The sequence below is a fragment of the Scedosporium apiospermum genome (assembly GCF_000732125.1).
Source record: "Scedosporium apiospermum strain IHEM 14462 chromosome Unknown SEQ_SAPIO_0022, whole genome shotgun sequence".
NCBI classification, from domain to species: Eukaryota; Fungi; Ascomycota; class Sordariomycetes; order Microascales; family Microascaceae; genus Scedosporium; species Scedosporium apiospermum.
Genome location: NW_015971723.1, coordinates 406453 through 421079, shown reverse-complemented (window position 1 = coordinate 421079; position 14627 = coordinate 406453). Strand labels below are relative to the sequence as shown.

At 52.9% G+C, this 14627-nt stretch overlaps 4 protein-coding genes and 3 pseudogenes across 4 annotated transcripts; 5 read left to right on the top strand and 2 right to left on the bottom strand.

The window, feature by feature from the left end:
- Positions 1-1971: 1971 nt before the first annotated feature.
- Positions 1972-2583, bottom strand: SAPIO_CDS0428 (annotated as a pseudogene; the record flags this gene model as incomplete).
- A 755-nt stretch (positions 2584-3338) lies between these two features.
- On the top strand, positions 3339-4531 carry SAPIO_CDS0427 (uncharacterized protein; the record flags this gene model as incomplete). Its single annotated transcript, XM_016783207.1, has 7 exons — positions 3339-3351; positions 3422-3472; positions 3535-3580; positions 3650-3723; positions 3785-3932; positions 4009-4067; positions 4137-4531. 7 exons carry the CDS (start codon positions 3339-3341, stop codon positions 4529-4531), a joined length of 786 nt encoding a protein of 261 aa, XP_016646407.1.
- A 412-nt stretch (positions 4532-4943) lies between these two features.
- SAPIO_CDS0426 lies at positions 4944-5705 on the bottom strand (annotated as a pseudogene; the record flags this gene model as incomplete).
- A 1889-nt stretch (positions 5706-7594) lies between these two features.
- On the top strand, positions 7595-8476 carry SAPIO_CDS0425 (annotated as a pseudogene; the record flags this gene model as incomplete).
- A 1013-nt stretch (positions 8477-9489) lies between these two features.
- Positions 9490-10827, top strand: SAPIO_CDS0424 (uncharacterized protein; the record flags this gene model as incomplete). The annotated part of the gene is made up of 5 exons (XM_016783206.1): positions 9490-9510; positions 9831-9966; positions 10114-10167; positions 10268-10526; positions 10689-10827. 5 exons carry the CDS (start codon positions 9490-9492, stop codon positions 10825-10827), a joined length of 609 nt encoding a protein of 202 aa, XP_016646406.1.
- A 1059-nt stretch (positions 10828-11886) lies between these two features.
- SAPIO_CDS0423 (uncharacterized protein) lies at positions 11887-12922 on the top strand (the record flags this gene model as incomplete). Its single annotated transcript, XM_016783205.1, has 3 exons — positions 11887-12205; positions 12289-12657; positions 12762-12922. 3 exons carry the CDS (start codon positions 11887-11889, stop codon positions 12920-12922), a joined length of 849 nt encoding a protein of 282 aa, XP_016646405.1.
- A 559-nt stretch (positions 12923-13481) lies between these two features.
- On the top strand, positions 13482-14264 carry SAPIO_CDS0422 (uncharacterized protein; the record flags this gene model as incomplete). Its single annotated transcript, XM_016783204.1, has 2 exons — positions 13482-13757; positions 13917-14264. The coding sequence occupies 2 exons, from the start codon at positions 13482-13484 to the stop codon at positions 14262-14264; spliced, it is 624 nt and encodes a 207-aa protein (XP_016646404.1).
- Positions 14265-14627: the final 363 nt, after the last annotated feature.

The following is a 14627-nucleotide window of genomic DNA, read 5'->3' as shown; positions in this document are numbered from 1 at the left end:
CTACACGATCTTCCTGGGTACCTTACCTCATAAAAGTAGATATGGGCCATGGGCCACCATGTCCATGTTCGATTCAAGGGTGTGCGGTAACACAAGGGGGGAGCTTATATCGATCCTTGCTTGAGATAGCACTGGACATGGCATGTTTTAGCCGTATCTCAAGCCCAAACGGTGGCTCTTTACGAAACCTCGATGAATATATCATATCGGCGCTGTCGCATCCCTCGGACCCAACGTGTTTATTTCAAACCGTCAATGAATCGCTCTGCATAACTGTTGATACATTTCAGGGCTCGATGCCTCTCTTTATGATGGTCGCAAGCATTCCCAAGACACGACAAACTTTATTCAACACATTCCTTTTAACCTTTGAAGCCTCCGAGTTCCACAAAGCCCCGTTCAGGTCCTACCTAGCCCAGACCTTCGGGATCATTTGTTTTAAGGGCCAAGAAAAGTGGGAGGGTCCACTGTGTTTCCTGGAGGACGGAGTAGGTTCGCGACCTAATTCCGAACTAACTTTTCCTGTCCATCGGTATTCGCAAAGTTCTCTCAGTTGAATGAACTCTTATCAAGGATCACATTCCATATCCTTCCGAGTTTGGGAGGGTAGCAGCAATGGTTGTGTCGTGATTGGCTGGAGCTTATCTCTTGGCATCCGTCATTAGTGCTTGGGGCATCGCCTGGCTCTGGCTCTGATGCCCATTGCAGCTCTTCTTTTCTTGCTAGATTTTAATTCCTGGCTCGTTGGCGGTTGGTGGCTGTTCCAATTTCGGCCAAGTCCCGCGACACTGTCTTATCTTCTTATCTTGCAAGCTGCGATGCTTATCAGCAAAACGGTGGGAATATATCCCTGTCAACGTTTCAACAGCTCGACTGAGACGTCGCCGGGACATTCGGCCGACATCTTGTAGACGGAAGGATAATGTTGTTGTATGCTGCAGCTTGTCGTCCATATTTGAATTTCACTCCTTCGTACGAAGTAGTCTGCGTCTTGCTTATCAGCGACACCACGTCGGGGCATGCATACGCGTCGGATCCTAACCAGGGTTTCGTGTCCAGCAATCTTTCTGGATGTGGGGGCATAGGGGGATTAGGAGGATTAGGAGGATTTCGAGAATGCAAACCTCGGAAGAATTAGGTGAAAAACCTACGAGTCGATGCCGTGTGGGAAACCCCGGTCTGTCTGCGTGGGGAGTAAATGCGGATTCCATCTCAATGACTTCCCTTCTGACTTGCCGGGAAGAGAGCATACTTCCGAGGTAATAGAAAAATCAAGGATCAAATGTAATATACATCTATTGTACAGACTCGTAAACCGATGACCGATATGGTGCGAGCCGAATGAGGCCCGCAAGTAATCGCAAGTAATCGCAGGCAGCGACGATTCAACGATCCTGGTACCTCGCAGTTGATGGGCGGGAGTCCCCGTCCTTCGAGCTCGAATGGCTGGATAGCCCATTTCCCCCCTTCCCAATACCACCGAAATTAAGCTCTCATGACGGGCGCACTCTGCGCTGACCACGAACACACTCCCCATCCTGACACCCATGGTGTCGCCTGTTCTCAACCTTAAAAACCGCGGAGAATAGATTGATCTGCAAATTGACGAATCCTGGTGGTCTTTCCGGGGCTCGCGCGGCACCTTTGCTTATTTGCAGTAGCTCGCACACGGGACGAAGCGCTTTCACAGCCCTGGATCCGTTGTGGTGCAGCTTTGCGGGCGTTCGAGAGAGACTGGTTGTGGGGTACCTGGGCTAGGTCTAGGATGGGCGCCATGTATCCACACGCTCGTTCTAGAAGTGTTGGAGCGGGCGCAAGATCCTGTATTCCCGGTAAGGAAGCAAAGATTTCCCTGGCTTCAAGTAGATTCATGGTACCTTGCTCTCCGTTCCCTTAAGATCGAGAATCGGAGGGAAGAACTAGCATATGCGCGGCTGTTGCCCGCCATCGAGATGGATCCCTCTCCACGGTTCATGCGGTACTACCGCCAATCCGAGCCTGCCAGTCCTTCTCCAGCTCGTCCAGACACCTCAGAACTCCCTCCGCCCCTTTGGATTCGATGACAGACTTTTGGTACTTGGACATCGGCCCAAGCACATAGTCCGACACTGATCTTGAGTCCCGACCCTCTGGCCGCCCAATGCCGACCCCGATCCTTGACCACAGCGAATCCGGATATTCGGCATGCTTCAGAGTCGCATTCACGCTCTTGATGCCGTTGTGACCCCGATGGCTCCTATTCCACGGTCGCGTTTTGACTACTCCCATTGCCTCTTCCAATTCATCGTGGACCAGTACGAGGGCCAGGTTTTGAGCATCGTGGTCCTGGAGCACCTGCTTCCACGTCGCCGCTACCCAGGGTCCAGAGGTATTCATGAAGGTAGGGCTTTGCACCATCATGTACTTGGGACCGATGGAGGCGAGGCTGGCCTTTTTGCCGATTCGGGTGGAGGTAAAAGAAGGCTGCGTCGGACCGACAAGTTTCTGCAGGGCGTTTAGGACATGGTGACCGGCCGAGTGGAAGGTCTCGTAATATGGCGCCTGGTTCCCCAGGCTTATGAGGAGAAACTTGAGACTGGACATTTTGAGTAGCCTCAGTTCTTTTGGTTGCAGTTCTTGTCCAGTGCTTCGACGGAAGAGAAGATGGCTCGCCCAGCAACGACAGCCAGCGTTGTCCCGCCTTTCAGCACATCCGGAAGGCTCTTGACGTAAGGGGTTGCTAAAACTCGAACCTCCCCATCACGGGCGCGCCTCGGGTATCGAATGGTGTACAGAGAGCAGAACGGGAGGACCGAAAAGAAACGCGGGATCACGTGGAGAAGGTGGAACACAGTGGACCTCAAGCTCGATCAAAAATTGATCTTAAAGCTGACGAGACGATGCACAGTAATCAATTGACCATTCACTGCTTGCACCCCTGCCACGCACGTGTCAGCCAGTGGCTCACTGTCAAAAGAGCCCCTGAGCAGCGTACCTCTGTACCTGGCTCACCACTGCCACCGCTAACACCAATTGCAAGTCAGTGACTGAACGTTTTGGCGTGGCGGTAATTTGCCCCACCGTGGCTCAGCAGCAACGAATACACCGCGCTGACGTCTTCACCTCCAGCCCAACGGGGGAAGCATCGCCCACCTCACCACCCACCAAGACAAACGACATCCTCCAGACCAACGTCGCTGGCGATTTCTCCCTTTCCCGACTTCGAAACGAACCGACTTCGAACCTCGAACTGCCACCGCTTCATTTCCGGTGAACGACAATATTTATCGAGCGATTTGATCCAGCACCCCTCGCATTTTTTTCCCAACGTCGAGTACCACCACAATCCCGCCGGCAAGATGTCCTGGGCAGGTTCGTCGTCGTAATTTTGCTAGGAGTGGGGGGGCAGGGAGACGTCGGGGTTTCATTAACAGCATGATAGGATTCAAGAAAAATGTCAACCGTGCTACGACCACGGTGATGATGAAGACGGGTTCGTCTGCGAATATTCGACCTTGTTCCCGACACCGAGTTTTCTAACTTGCCATACATCAGGTCATGTCGAGAAGACCAACGACAGGGACTACGAGGTTGAGGAGCGGTATGCTATTCGCCGTGCACAATGAGATAACACCTTGGTGTTCGGTTCGGTATCTAACGTTATGGACAGCCGATTCAAGACTATGGAGGCGGCGTCGTTACGACTACAAAAGGAGGCGAAGGGTTATCTCGACTCTCTGAGAGGTAACGAGTGGTGTCAATCCAGGCGCAGGGGATAGGAATGGATGCTAATCTTTCCCACTAGCTATGACGGCCTCGCAGATGCGCATTGCCGAGACGATAGATGCATTCTACGGCGACGCGGGCGCGAAGGACGGCGTCAGTCGGAGCTATAAGCAGGCAGTCGAGGATCTAGACGCGGAGACAATCAAGGCATTGGATGGTCCATATAGGTACGGCAACGAACGGAACACATATTACGAGGGTTCGGGCTCTGGAAAATGTCCACGGTTTCTAACTCTGGATTAGGACAACGGTTTTAGAACCCATCACTAGGTTCTGCTCCTATTTCACAGATGTCAACGAATGTAAGTTCACTGCCTCTACTTTCCAACTCGTCTTTGAAAAAAGGAGCATCCCCCTGACACACATCCAAGGCATCAAGAAGCGTGGCCACAAACTCCTCGATTACGACGCGCTACGAGCCAAGGTCAAGAAACTCGTCGAGAAGCCCGACAAGGACGTCACGAAGCTGCCCCGTGCCGAAAAGGAGATGGAGATGGCCCGCGCCGCCTACGAACAGCTCAACGAACAGCTCTGCACCGAGCTTCCGCAGCTAATCGACCTCCGCGTCCCTTACCTCGATCCGAGCTTCGAAGCTCTCGTCAAGATCCAGCTGCGATTCTGCGCCGAGGCGTACAGCCGTATGGCTCAGGTGCAACAGTATCTCGATAAGGATACAAGAGATCAGTATGCAGAGGGCCAGCTCGACGCCAAGGTCGAACAGGTATTGCAGGAGATTCGGGAGCTGAGCATAAGTGGAACCGTGTAAGAATCGACATGATAGCGACTTTTTTGGCTGGTTACTTTGGCGGAGAGGAACTTGTTTGCCCTATTCTGCGCAATTTCCTCTTGCTCTCCTCTTCTTCTCCTCGATACCGGAATCGGAGGCGTTTGGTTGGTCTTTTTTTATTTTAGGCATGGAAATTAATGAATGCCTCTGGGACTGATGGTTTGAAGGGCAATAAAAAGTGAAGTCCCCATATAAACAAAAGCAGATGTCATCGTCATCATTTCACGCGGTGAAAAATTGCAGAGACCTTTTAATCCGAAATCCCGTAATGGTGTTGGAATAGGAATACAATTCATCATCGTAAGCATCGTTTTTTATAACCGTCCCTATTTCACCATTCCCTTCCCAAGGCCAGTCCTCCCCTGTTTTCCCGCCTGCCAGTATTTGTCTCTCAATTTCCGTATTCTCCGCGCGCCTGACTAGCAAAGAGTTCATCGATACTAACGGACTTACCCCCTATCGCCTGCAGCGCTGGACCAACAGACTCCTCCCGTTCCAACAGCGCCCCATCAACGCCATCATGATACCCCGAGGCCTGGAAGCTCTGCATCTGCACCTGTGCTTCCTTGACCTGCCCCCAAAGGGTATGAATCAAATTCATGTTTAGCTGCCTCGTATCGTCGCTGTCAGCATGCATCCAGATCCCCAACGCCTTCGCCATCGGATTCTGCTCCACCTCCTCATCGTCCTTCAGCGCAAGGATCAGCAAATCATCCGTCACCTCGCATTCCCTAATCGTCGCGAGATCCAATATGAGATTCTCCAACCCCCTCCGATTCAGGACGAAGACGCAGAACCGCGGCTCTCCCGTGACGGGGTTCTGGTCCTGCGAGCACACGAACAAGGTCCCCTCGATGCCGGACTTGTCCCAGGATTGCGTCGCCACGTCGAAGGTGTAGACGACGGCGTTCGCGGCGATGGAGACTATGGCGGAGATGGAGGGCACGTAGCGCCGGAGCACGCCGAGGTTGAGTTCTGTGTTGGTGCGGTGCGGGCGGTGAGGGGGCGGAGGGTCGCGGTTTTCCATGTAGTGGGCTGCGTCGGATTCGTAGTCTGAGGCGGGCACGATGCGCGGGCCGCTGGGTTGGCGGTTGTGGGACATGTGGTTGTTGTTTTGGTTTTGGCGCGAGCGCCTGGGTGTTGACCGGCTCATGGCGGTGATGCGTGAGGTGTGAGGTGTGATGAGGGGTGGTGAGGGGTGATGAATGTAGAGGGGCTTGCGCCAGAGATTGTGCTGCGCGTCTGTACTTCGTAGGCACGAGTGTGTCCTTCGACGCTACTACTAAAGCGAATAAATGGAGAAATAGCTTGGTATGTCCCTCAAGTAGGTTCGCCTTGCTCGCGGGTGGAGATGTAAGATGAGGAAGGTGCGAATTGATGCCCAAAACAGCTGATGCGAGGGCAGGCACGACCGATGAAGATAATTCAGTGTCCTGGTTGCTCTACTGAGTCTACGCGAGAGCACTACTGCATAGGGCTGCTCAGATGTATCAATGTGTAGTTGAGTCCGCGTGAATTTAGTCGGGCTGCTTGTTGTTTCGTGGTGTCGAGTTGTTTGTTTGATGTCGTCATGAGAGTGAGATTGATGCGGCTCAAGATCTCTCAATCCCCCACTGGCAACTCAGATCTAGCCGGTTTCGTCGCCAGGCGTTCGGTCACACTCTGGGAGGAATGGTCTGGGGGTACATTTTCGCTGTCGCTGAACAGAGGGTTGTTGTACTTGTACATATGACGTCGCCCTGCCTTGGCAGTGCACTTTGTACTTCGTACTTTCCTTGATATTGGTCATCCAACACGGAGATCTCCGCCGAACTGGGAACCAAACTAAACTACTGTACGAAGTAGGGTCTGGCCAGATTGACTGACGGAATTCAATTTGCGACTTCGACCAACTTAATCCGCGCTGCTGCAGATAAAAACACAAAAAAAGGCGTCCCCCGAAATTGAGACGCACTGCCATGCTGTCAATTTTCCTTCGATGAACACGAACATCCTTTCAAGCATTACTCGCATCATCGACTGAGTATCGCCCCCGATTCCTAATGGCCACGACGCTACGAAGAGACCACCCCTATTGCATCGACCCCCCAGGCCTTCCCTTGTTCAATTGCGGTTGACAGCTGCGTCTTCGAATCTGCCAATCTCTCAAGAGACCGGCCATTCTCGTCTCGAGTAATTCTCGTACTACGGTCTTTGGATGCAGCAGGTTGTCAATCGGGCTTCAACTCGCATCACCAGATCATCCATCTGCTCGCAGGCCACCCGTGACCTTCAAGAATCAAGTCCCGGTCCCAGTCCATCAGTCACAAGGCTTGTCTGTACGTGCAGTCTCGTAGCCATCGCGCTCTCCCTTCCCTTTCCTAGAGGCTTCCTGTTGTCACCCCTTCTAAGCTAGCCCAAATCAAATTCCGGTGTGTGCTGACGCTTTTGGGAGAGACGCACTGCAGAAGCCGGTTCCCGTCCAATCCTCGTCGCCGCTCCCCGCTGCAACTCAGGCCATAATCCCGCGCAAGACTTACAGTGGGCCACGTCTTCCCATTCCCCACACGCAGCAACCGACGGGTTTTAGTTGTGAGGCATTGCATATAAACATCTTCTCTGCATATTTGCGAACCGCGGCGTTACCCCAAAAAGCGACACCTCCCAAAAGGCGAACCAAACACACCCGCATCAAGCTGTGATTTGATTTGACGAGGGTTCTGAACGCCCCCCCTCCCTGCCGATTTTTACGCCCGTCCCCCCCGATTCCCTTTATTTTTTGGGGTTTCCTTAGTTGGCATATTCGGATTGGTGCCCACTAAGGGGACCACCGCAACCATCGCGAAAGTGGATTCCGGCTCGGGGCTCGGGGCATCATTCGGTGCTCCTGCCAGCATCTCCTCTTTGGTGCCGCCCTCGCTGCAGCCCTATATCGACAGTACCCTTGCGAAGACTACGATCCTGGTTTCCGAAGCGACTAAGTACATCTCCTCTCAGACCGGACTTCCACCTTACGCTGCCCTCGCCACTGTAATCTGTCTCGTGCTCGCGATCCCTCTCACCATGTGGTCCTTCTGGCCTCAGCGCCCGACGCTGTCTCCCTACGCGTCCATGAACCAAGGGAGGACTCCGGACGTCACCGAACAAGACTACAGCTACATCACGACCCAGGAACTCGAGGAGGATGATATCCTAGACATCAAGTACAGGGGCGTCACGTACGAAGCCCAGTTCCCAGCCTACTCGATCGGAGACGGCAAGTTAAAAGTCCACGATATCCGGGACCGCGTGGGCATCCTGCTAGATCTCGACGACTACGAGACGCGTCGAGTCCAGCTCTTCTACAAGGGCCGTCAGCTTAAGGAGCCCGGCGCCCTAGCACGCGACTACGGCGTGAAGAACAAGAGCGAGATCCTAGCCAAGATCCGAGACGATAACCCCCGAGACGGCTACGAAGGGGGTTATGGTTCCGAGGAGGAAGATATAGTGGTGGCCGAGGAGGGAGGCGGATCTAGCTACGGTGGAAGCAGCGTCGGAGTTGGAAAGAGCTCCAGCAAACGCCGCAAGGGCCGAAAGCCCAAGAAAAAAGCCAAGCCGGCGACCCCCTCGAGCCCCAAGGATGACGAAGACCCGAACCGAACCCCCTCGCCGTCGCTATCGTATCGAGAAACCCAGCTCGGAAAGCTCGACGAAGTGGCGGCGTACTTTGACGAGGAGCTCGCGCCGCTGTGCATCAAGTTTACGAGGTCGCCGCCTACGGATCGGGCAAAGTGCGAGGACGAGCACCGCAGGCTAACGGAGACGATCCTCGGGCGGGTTATTTTGAGACTTGACGCCGTGGAACCGAATGGCGATGAAAAGATTCGAGCGAGGAGGAAAGAACTTATTAGGGAGTCGCAACAGGTGCTCACGGAGCTTGACAAGGCCAAGGCGAGTGTAAAATGAACGAAGCCAATGATATGAACGAGCCCCGTGATATAAGCCCGTTGTGATATACTTCCCCCTGCCCACTCTCCTCGGGCAGCTCAAGACACAAGCAGAGTTCAAAACACGCCTGCCGCGATTAGGAAGGAGGATGGATGGACAATTGGGGCCGCATATTTCTAGAGACACAGCATGGAGGATAAGCGATTTCATTGTCGATGTTTGGCATTTTTCTTTTTCACTTCTTGTCGGAGAGTCCGATTTTGGCTTGGCTTTGGACGGGTCGAGGCAATGGCATGTGACGATGAGCATAATCAGATCAAACCTCTCTACTTCTACTTTCTCTTCTGCCTCCCGTTTTGATGAATTTTGTACGCTGTGATATTCTGTATTTACGAACTTGAATTGTGTTATTCGAGCCATTTGTGCGTTCAATTGACTCCCTTGCCTTCGAGACGTGATGTCTTGCCAGATCTGAGCCTGCCTGCCCTGTTCAGCAAGAGGATCGGTTGTGGCGGGGGAAATGTCGTCTTAGTGGCTGAGGGGTGGCTCAGAAGATCACCCACCCACAACGAGAATTACTCAGCAATAGCACAGTACGAATTTGAAGAATTGGCGGTTCCATGTCGGTTTCTGTCAAGTCACAGTCCTGTGTGCTTACCTAATAGGCCACCATTCTACCATTTGATTCTGCGCCGTAGGTTTTGTGAGCCCTAAAGCCTCTCAGTCACTCAAAAAGCCCGCCTCCACCTCTCTCCCAATCCGGCTAGATCCCCTCGCGCCCACTGATTGGCCACCAAAGTTCACAGAGCCCTCTCTTCGTCCACTTGGTGGGAATATGCACCAACTTTGGAATTTTCGCTAATCGATATTCCTCTTCCCTTTTTCGCCCGCGACAACGAAGAACTAACCTCAACAGCAAAACCTCCTCTCTCCTCAGAGCCAAACAACCAGTCTTCGACCTGGCGGTTTGACCTGTTTGTTTTAATAACCGTTATTCCTCCCCTTTCATAATTCGGTAACGGTTGAGCACGATGTCGAGTTTCGAGCAGGTTGTGAGTATATTCCCCCTCTTGAGACCTATTCACGAATTTCGCAGAGGCTCGATAAGGGCTTTGGGCTGGGGAGCCCTTCAATGGGCGCCCTTCCGCGATTTCGAGATCAACCACACTGTCGAACCGAGTCTTTCGAATGAGCATCAGGCTTTTTTTTTTCTCTGCATTGCCTCACGAGACGGGCTTTGGGAATGGCGGTGATGGGGTGGCTCGATTGGATCGTCTGAGCCTTCTGGGCCTCTTTGGAAACCAGCTTCCCTCCGATTGCACTGAGGAAGGAATTGAAAAGTTGCTGACCGTGGTGTTTTTGTTGGTAATAGGTCGTCATCGATGGCAAGGGCCATCTCCTTGGCCGCTTGGCCAGCATCGTCGCCAAGCAGCTTCTTAGCGGCCAGAAGATCGTCGTCGTCCGATGCGAAGCTCTCAACATCTCCGGAGAGTTCTTCCGAGCTAAGCGTACGTGGGAAACCCTTGGATACGCCTGTCTGGGGCGGTAATGGAACGGGGCATAGAAGCGCTGGCCATTGCTCGAACGATTTCGATACCGACCGGCAGAGATACACGCTTAAGAACTCTTTGAACTGACATCTCCCGGCTGAATAGTCAAGTACCATGCTTACCTCCGCAAGATGACCCGGTACAACCCCACTCGTGGTGGTAAGTCAACAACTCTGCCCTCTACGAGCGACTCGTGACCCGCGGGGTAAACAATCCCCGAGTCATATGGACGCGGTCACTAACGCAACTTGCTCTCCAGGTCCCTTCCACTTCCGAGCCCCCTCCCGCATCTTCTACAAGACCGTCCGAGGCATGATCCCCCACAAGACCGCCCGTGGAGCCGCGGCGATGGAGCGATTGAAGGTCTTCGAGGGTGTTCCCCCTCCCTATGACAAGATGAAGAAGATGGTCGTCCCCCAGGCCCTCCGTGTTCTCCGTCTCCAACCCGGCCGAAAGTACTGCACTGTTGGTCGTCTCAGCCACGAGGTTGGCTGGAAGTACCAGGATGTTGTTGCCAGGTTAGTAGACGCTTTCCCCCCCTCTTGTTTCTTGCTTGTGGAAGGAAGTGGAAGTTGGAGGATGGATGGGCGGCGATGGAATGGATCCACCTGATCATTTGCGCCTGGGCACTACGAAATTGTCGAATGGTATTACTGACAAGCATGATCTCAACACAACAGGCTCGAGGACCGACGAAAGGCCAAGGCGGCGGCCTACTACGAGCGGAAGAAGCTTGCCCAAAGGCAGCTCTCCGAGGCGAAGAAGGGTGCCAAGGTGGACGCCAAGACGGTGAAGACTCTCGAGTCGTTCGGCTACTAAAAAAGAAAAAGAAAAGAAGGAAAAATCCAGTACTTTTTCTCTTTTTTGTGTGTAACGGCCTTACTCCCCCCTCAAAGAGGTCTTTCACACTTGTTTTTTTGAACCCCCGTTCTCCTCTTTCGGTTTTCATTAGATTGGCGTGGCAAGGTTTAAGGGATTGTCTTCATTTCTGCAGATGGCAAAAAAAAAGGATGGTGGTTCAGGAGGAGGAAACGAATATGTTTTTTTGTTAAAACCCATTGTTCCCAACCCCCCCATCCCGGCCCGGGAGCGGTCCCGGACGCGATCGCAAAAATATAGGTCGAAGAGGCTCTCAATGAAAGAAAGCAGGTGCATGATGACGCAAGAAACACACACAATTATACAATAACACAACCAAAAAAAACAGAGACACATACCATGAAATGAAGACGAACTCAAAGATGGCCGGGCGTGTATAGGCGGGGATGTTGCGGGTTTTTTGGTTCTTTGCCCTTGAAAGTAAATGTGATGCCATTCGGGCGGCGTTGGTAAACTGAGAAGAAATTCTAGCCTCAACTATTGCACGGCTCTTGCGCTGTTCCCATTCTCTCACCGTACCTTTGTAGATTCAATCTCCGCCGGCCAAGGTTAAGATGAGAACCGACTCCTGCGATATCGACCTCGGGCTTCATGTACAACTCCGCATTAACCCAGCCTGGCTTTGAACAACAGCAAGATTAGGAAGAAGTGCTGGCCTTTTTACTTGGCGAATACACAGTACGAGCCAATTACCCATGATTTGTGACATTCAATTCTGTCAATTGTTCAGCTCGAAGATATCTAGGCGTCTCATTGGACTGAGACTCGCACCTCCATGTAGCAAGAATCCTTGGATCGTGAGAGCCTATCGCCAACCCCCCCCCCCCCCCCCCCTGCAAAGCCTTGGCAACCGTGATGTGATTGCGGGGTTTCCTCCAGTTCTTGTATGAAGACGAGGCTCTTTGTCTTTTGCAAATCCCATCTTACCCCAAATGTTCAGACGCAAGCGATAAGCGCCGAGGAAGTCTGGCGGCGTCTGGCATCCCGACAATCTTCTCCATGGAGAGACCAGATCCTCATACCCGGCGCAAGGGCACGCATAGCATTCTAGCGAGCATACTCTTCTTATTATCTAGCACCGTCGACGCTACATGTTACCGACGAGATGGCAATCCCGTCGTCCCAAACAAGGACATCGCCACATGGCGAGAGTGCAACCCCGGCGCGGGCGTGACGACCTGCTGCAGCGAGATCGACCTGTGTCTCGACAACGGCCTCTGTCTGGGCTTCGGCGGGCCCGGCGTTTTCTACATCCAGGGATGCACCGATTCATCTTGGCCCAAGTCATCGTGCCCTGCTTACTGCGATGGCCCTGATGGTATGTGTTTCCTGGGAGAGTGACAAGTTCCGAAGCGAGAGGCAGACTTGTTTACGGACTTTGTTAACTTGATGTGTGTGTAGACGGCTATGGTAATATCCGCGTGTGGCGCTGCACCGACGATGGTAATTATTGTTGCGGATTTAACGACTGCTGCGGTGATAAGACCATTGCTAGGTTCAGCGTGCCGAACCCCAACTCGGGCGCCCATCCGCCTATCCCGGGATCGACTTCCCCGTCCTCCCCGTCCTCGGCATCGGAGCAGACACAGACCAGGTCTAGCGTGGACGTGTCGGCAGCGGACGAGACGAATTCCTCCGCGCCAGAGAGTGTATCGGCAGGGTCGGACGATGCGGCCTTGAGAGTTGGTCTCGGAGTGGGTATCTCGCTCGGCGTGCTCTTGCTAGCACTGGTCGGCTGGATTGCCTGGGATTGGAGGAGGGGGGCTGGTGGTAAGGTTGTGCCAGCTTCGCTAGATGGGCAGGTGCCTACGCGGGCTGAAATGTCTGCGGAGGGGGCACATGTGCCAAACTACCAAGCTTGGCCATCAACACAGGAGATATCTTCGCGGGGGGAGGACACGTGCAGAACAACTACCAGACTTGGCCACCACCACAAGAGGTATCTGCGCATGGGGGGCATGGGCAAAACTACCAGGGTTGGCCACCACAGGAGATGCACTCTACGACGCCTGCTAGAGAGTTATATGGTTCCTGATACATGCCCAGGTCTGAAATCAGGCACCCAACTAGGCAAGACTATCTAGGAGGTTACGAAGTCTCGCCGCAAAGTAAACGAATATCCCTGCTGGCCCTCATCCTTAATCTATCGTATGAGAAGTAGACGGCTGCAAGTCGGGGCTTCATAGTTTGGTGTCATCTCGTCCGGTAACGCTGTGGTACCCGAGACCCCAGGGCTGCGTATGTAGATGAACTGTCCAACCGTCGTAGACTGGCATGAAGCATGAGGTACTCTACGCCCCATTCTTGGGCCAGCGTTGGGTGGTCGTGGCGCTCATTGCCGGCGTTGGGTGCATGTACGGCTGCTGGCCGAGTAAGAAATGGATAAGACGGGCCCGCAGAGAAGCTGGAAGTTCTCTGGTGTCTTCGAATGGTTGAGTTGTACCTTGGCAATGTGCTTGGAGGAGAAGCAGCTCCAGCGGGTCGAGCAATTGTCCTTTCTCCGTTATCACGTGCACTCATTTCCATGTAAAGATCAATTGATCTGCTGCTTTCTCCTCGCAACAAACCAAGATTGAAGCATTTTGGACAACACGATGATGCCTCCCCCAACATACAAACTTCCGAATCTTACCGCCATACCTATTACGCCAGAGACTCTCTCCGCCGAAATCAAGTCCACGAGTATCCTTCGAGTACGTCTGGAACAGCTCTCCGAAAGTGTAGAGAGAGAGTTAGCGGACGAAGCGAAGGAGGAACTTGAGAGTTATGAAGCCTGGATTCGGAGTGTTAGCGATGGTGGCTCGGTGAATACGGAATCTCAGGAGGGGACGAGCATCAAGGACGAGCAAAGGGCAGGAGTGTTGGACGAGGTGAGCTTCTTGTCTTGGACTAATGAGGTAAAAATGGAAAGAGATCGTTCACACGCCCAGACGAAGTCGACTCGTGAGGTTCTCGACATCGTAAGACACACAATTCACCCACGAACATTTAAAAGTTCAAAGTTAATGTTAATTGACGAAGCCTCGTAGATCAACGAGATAAAATTCAGAAGAAAATACATCACCAACCAACTAAGGCTGCTCAGTCTCCAGAAATCCCAAGAGTACGTCCTTCCTATCCTCCCCCATCCAAATAGCCTCTTGCTCTTCTCCCTTCTCTTCTTTTACCACGACTCTTGGGAGGAAGCTAAATCATCTTCTACTTGCCTTCATCGCAGGAAATCCCAGGGCGCCGAGTCCCGAATCTCCAAGTTGCAGAAATACAACGAGATCAAAGACATCGCCCAGGAACTCATGGGCCTGGTAGCCGACAACCGGAACGTCACCGTCAAGACGCTCTACGAAAGTGGCGAGTTTGGCGTCGATGCAGACGATTGAATGGACGGGGAACGCCATCACCGCTTGCCAGGAGTGTCTTTTCATGAGCATCCTTAATAATGTATTTTCTGCTTCTCCATGAGAGGGGCTGCATCACCACCTCCGCCATCCCATGTGGAAGCCATGGCCCACTCTTCGTTTTTGATGGAGAAATGACTCGAGTCTTCCATCTTCCATTCGCCTGCGAATCCAGAAAAGAGATAACGAGATACTTATTTACACAACAGCCTAGGACCACGCGGCTCGTTCACCTCCCAAGGGCACGGAATCTCTAATCACACACCGTACTACCAATCCCTCTCCAACAGCGCCATCCGTAAACCAAAAGAGAAAGAAAAAGGAGGGCAAAAACCCAAGATAGAA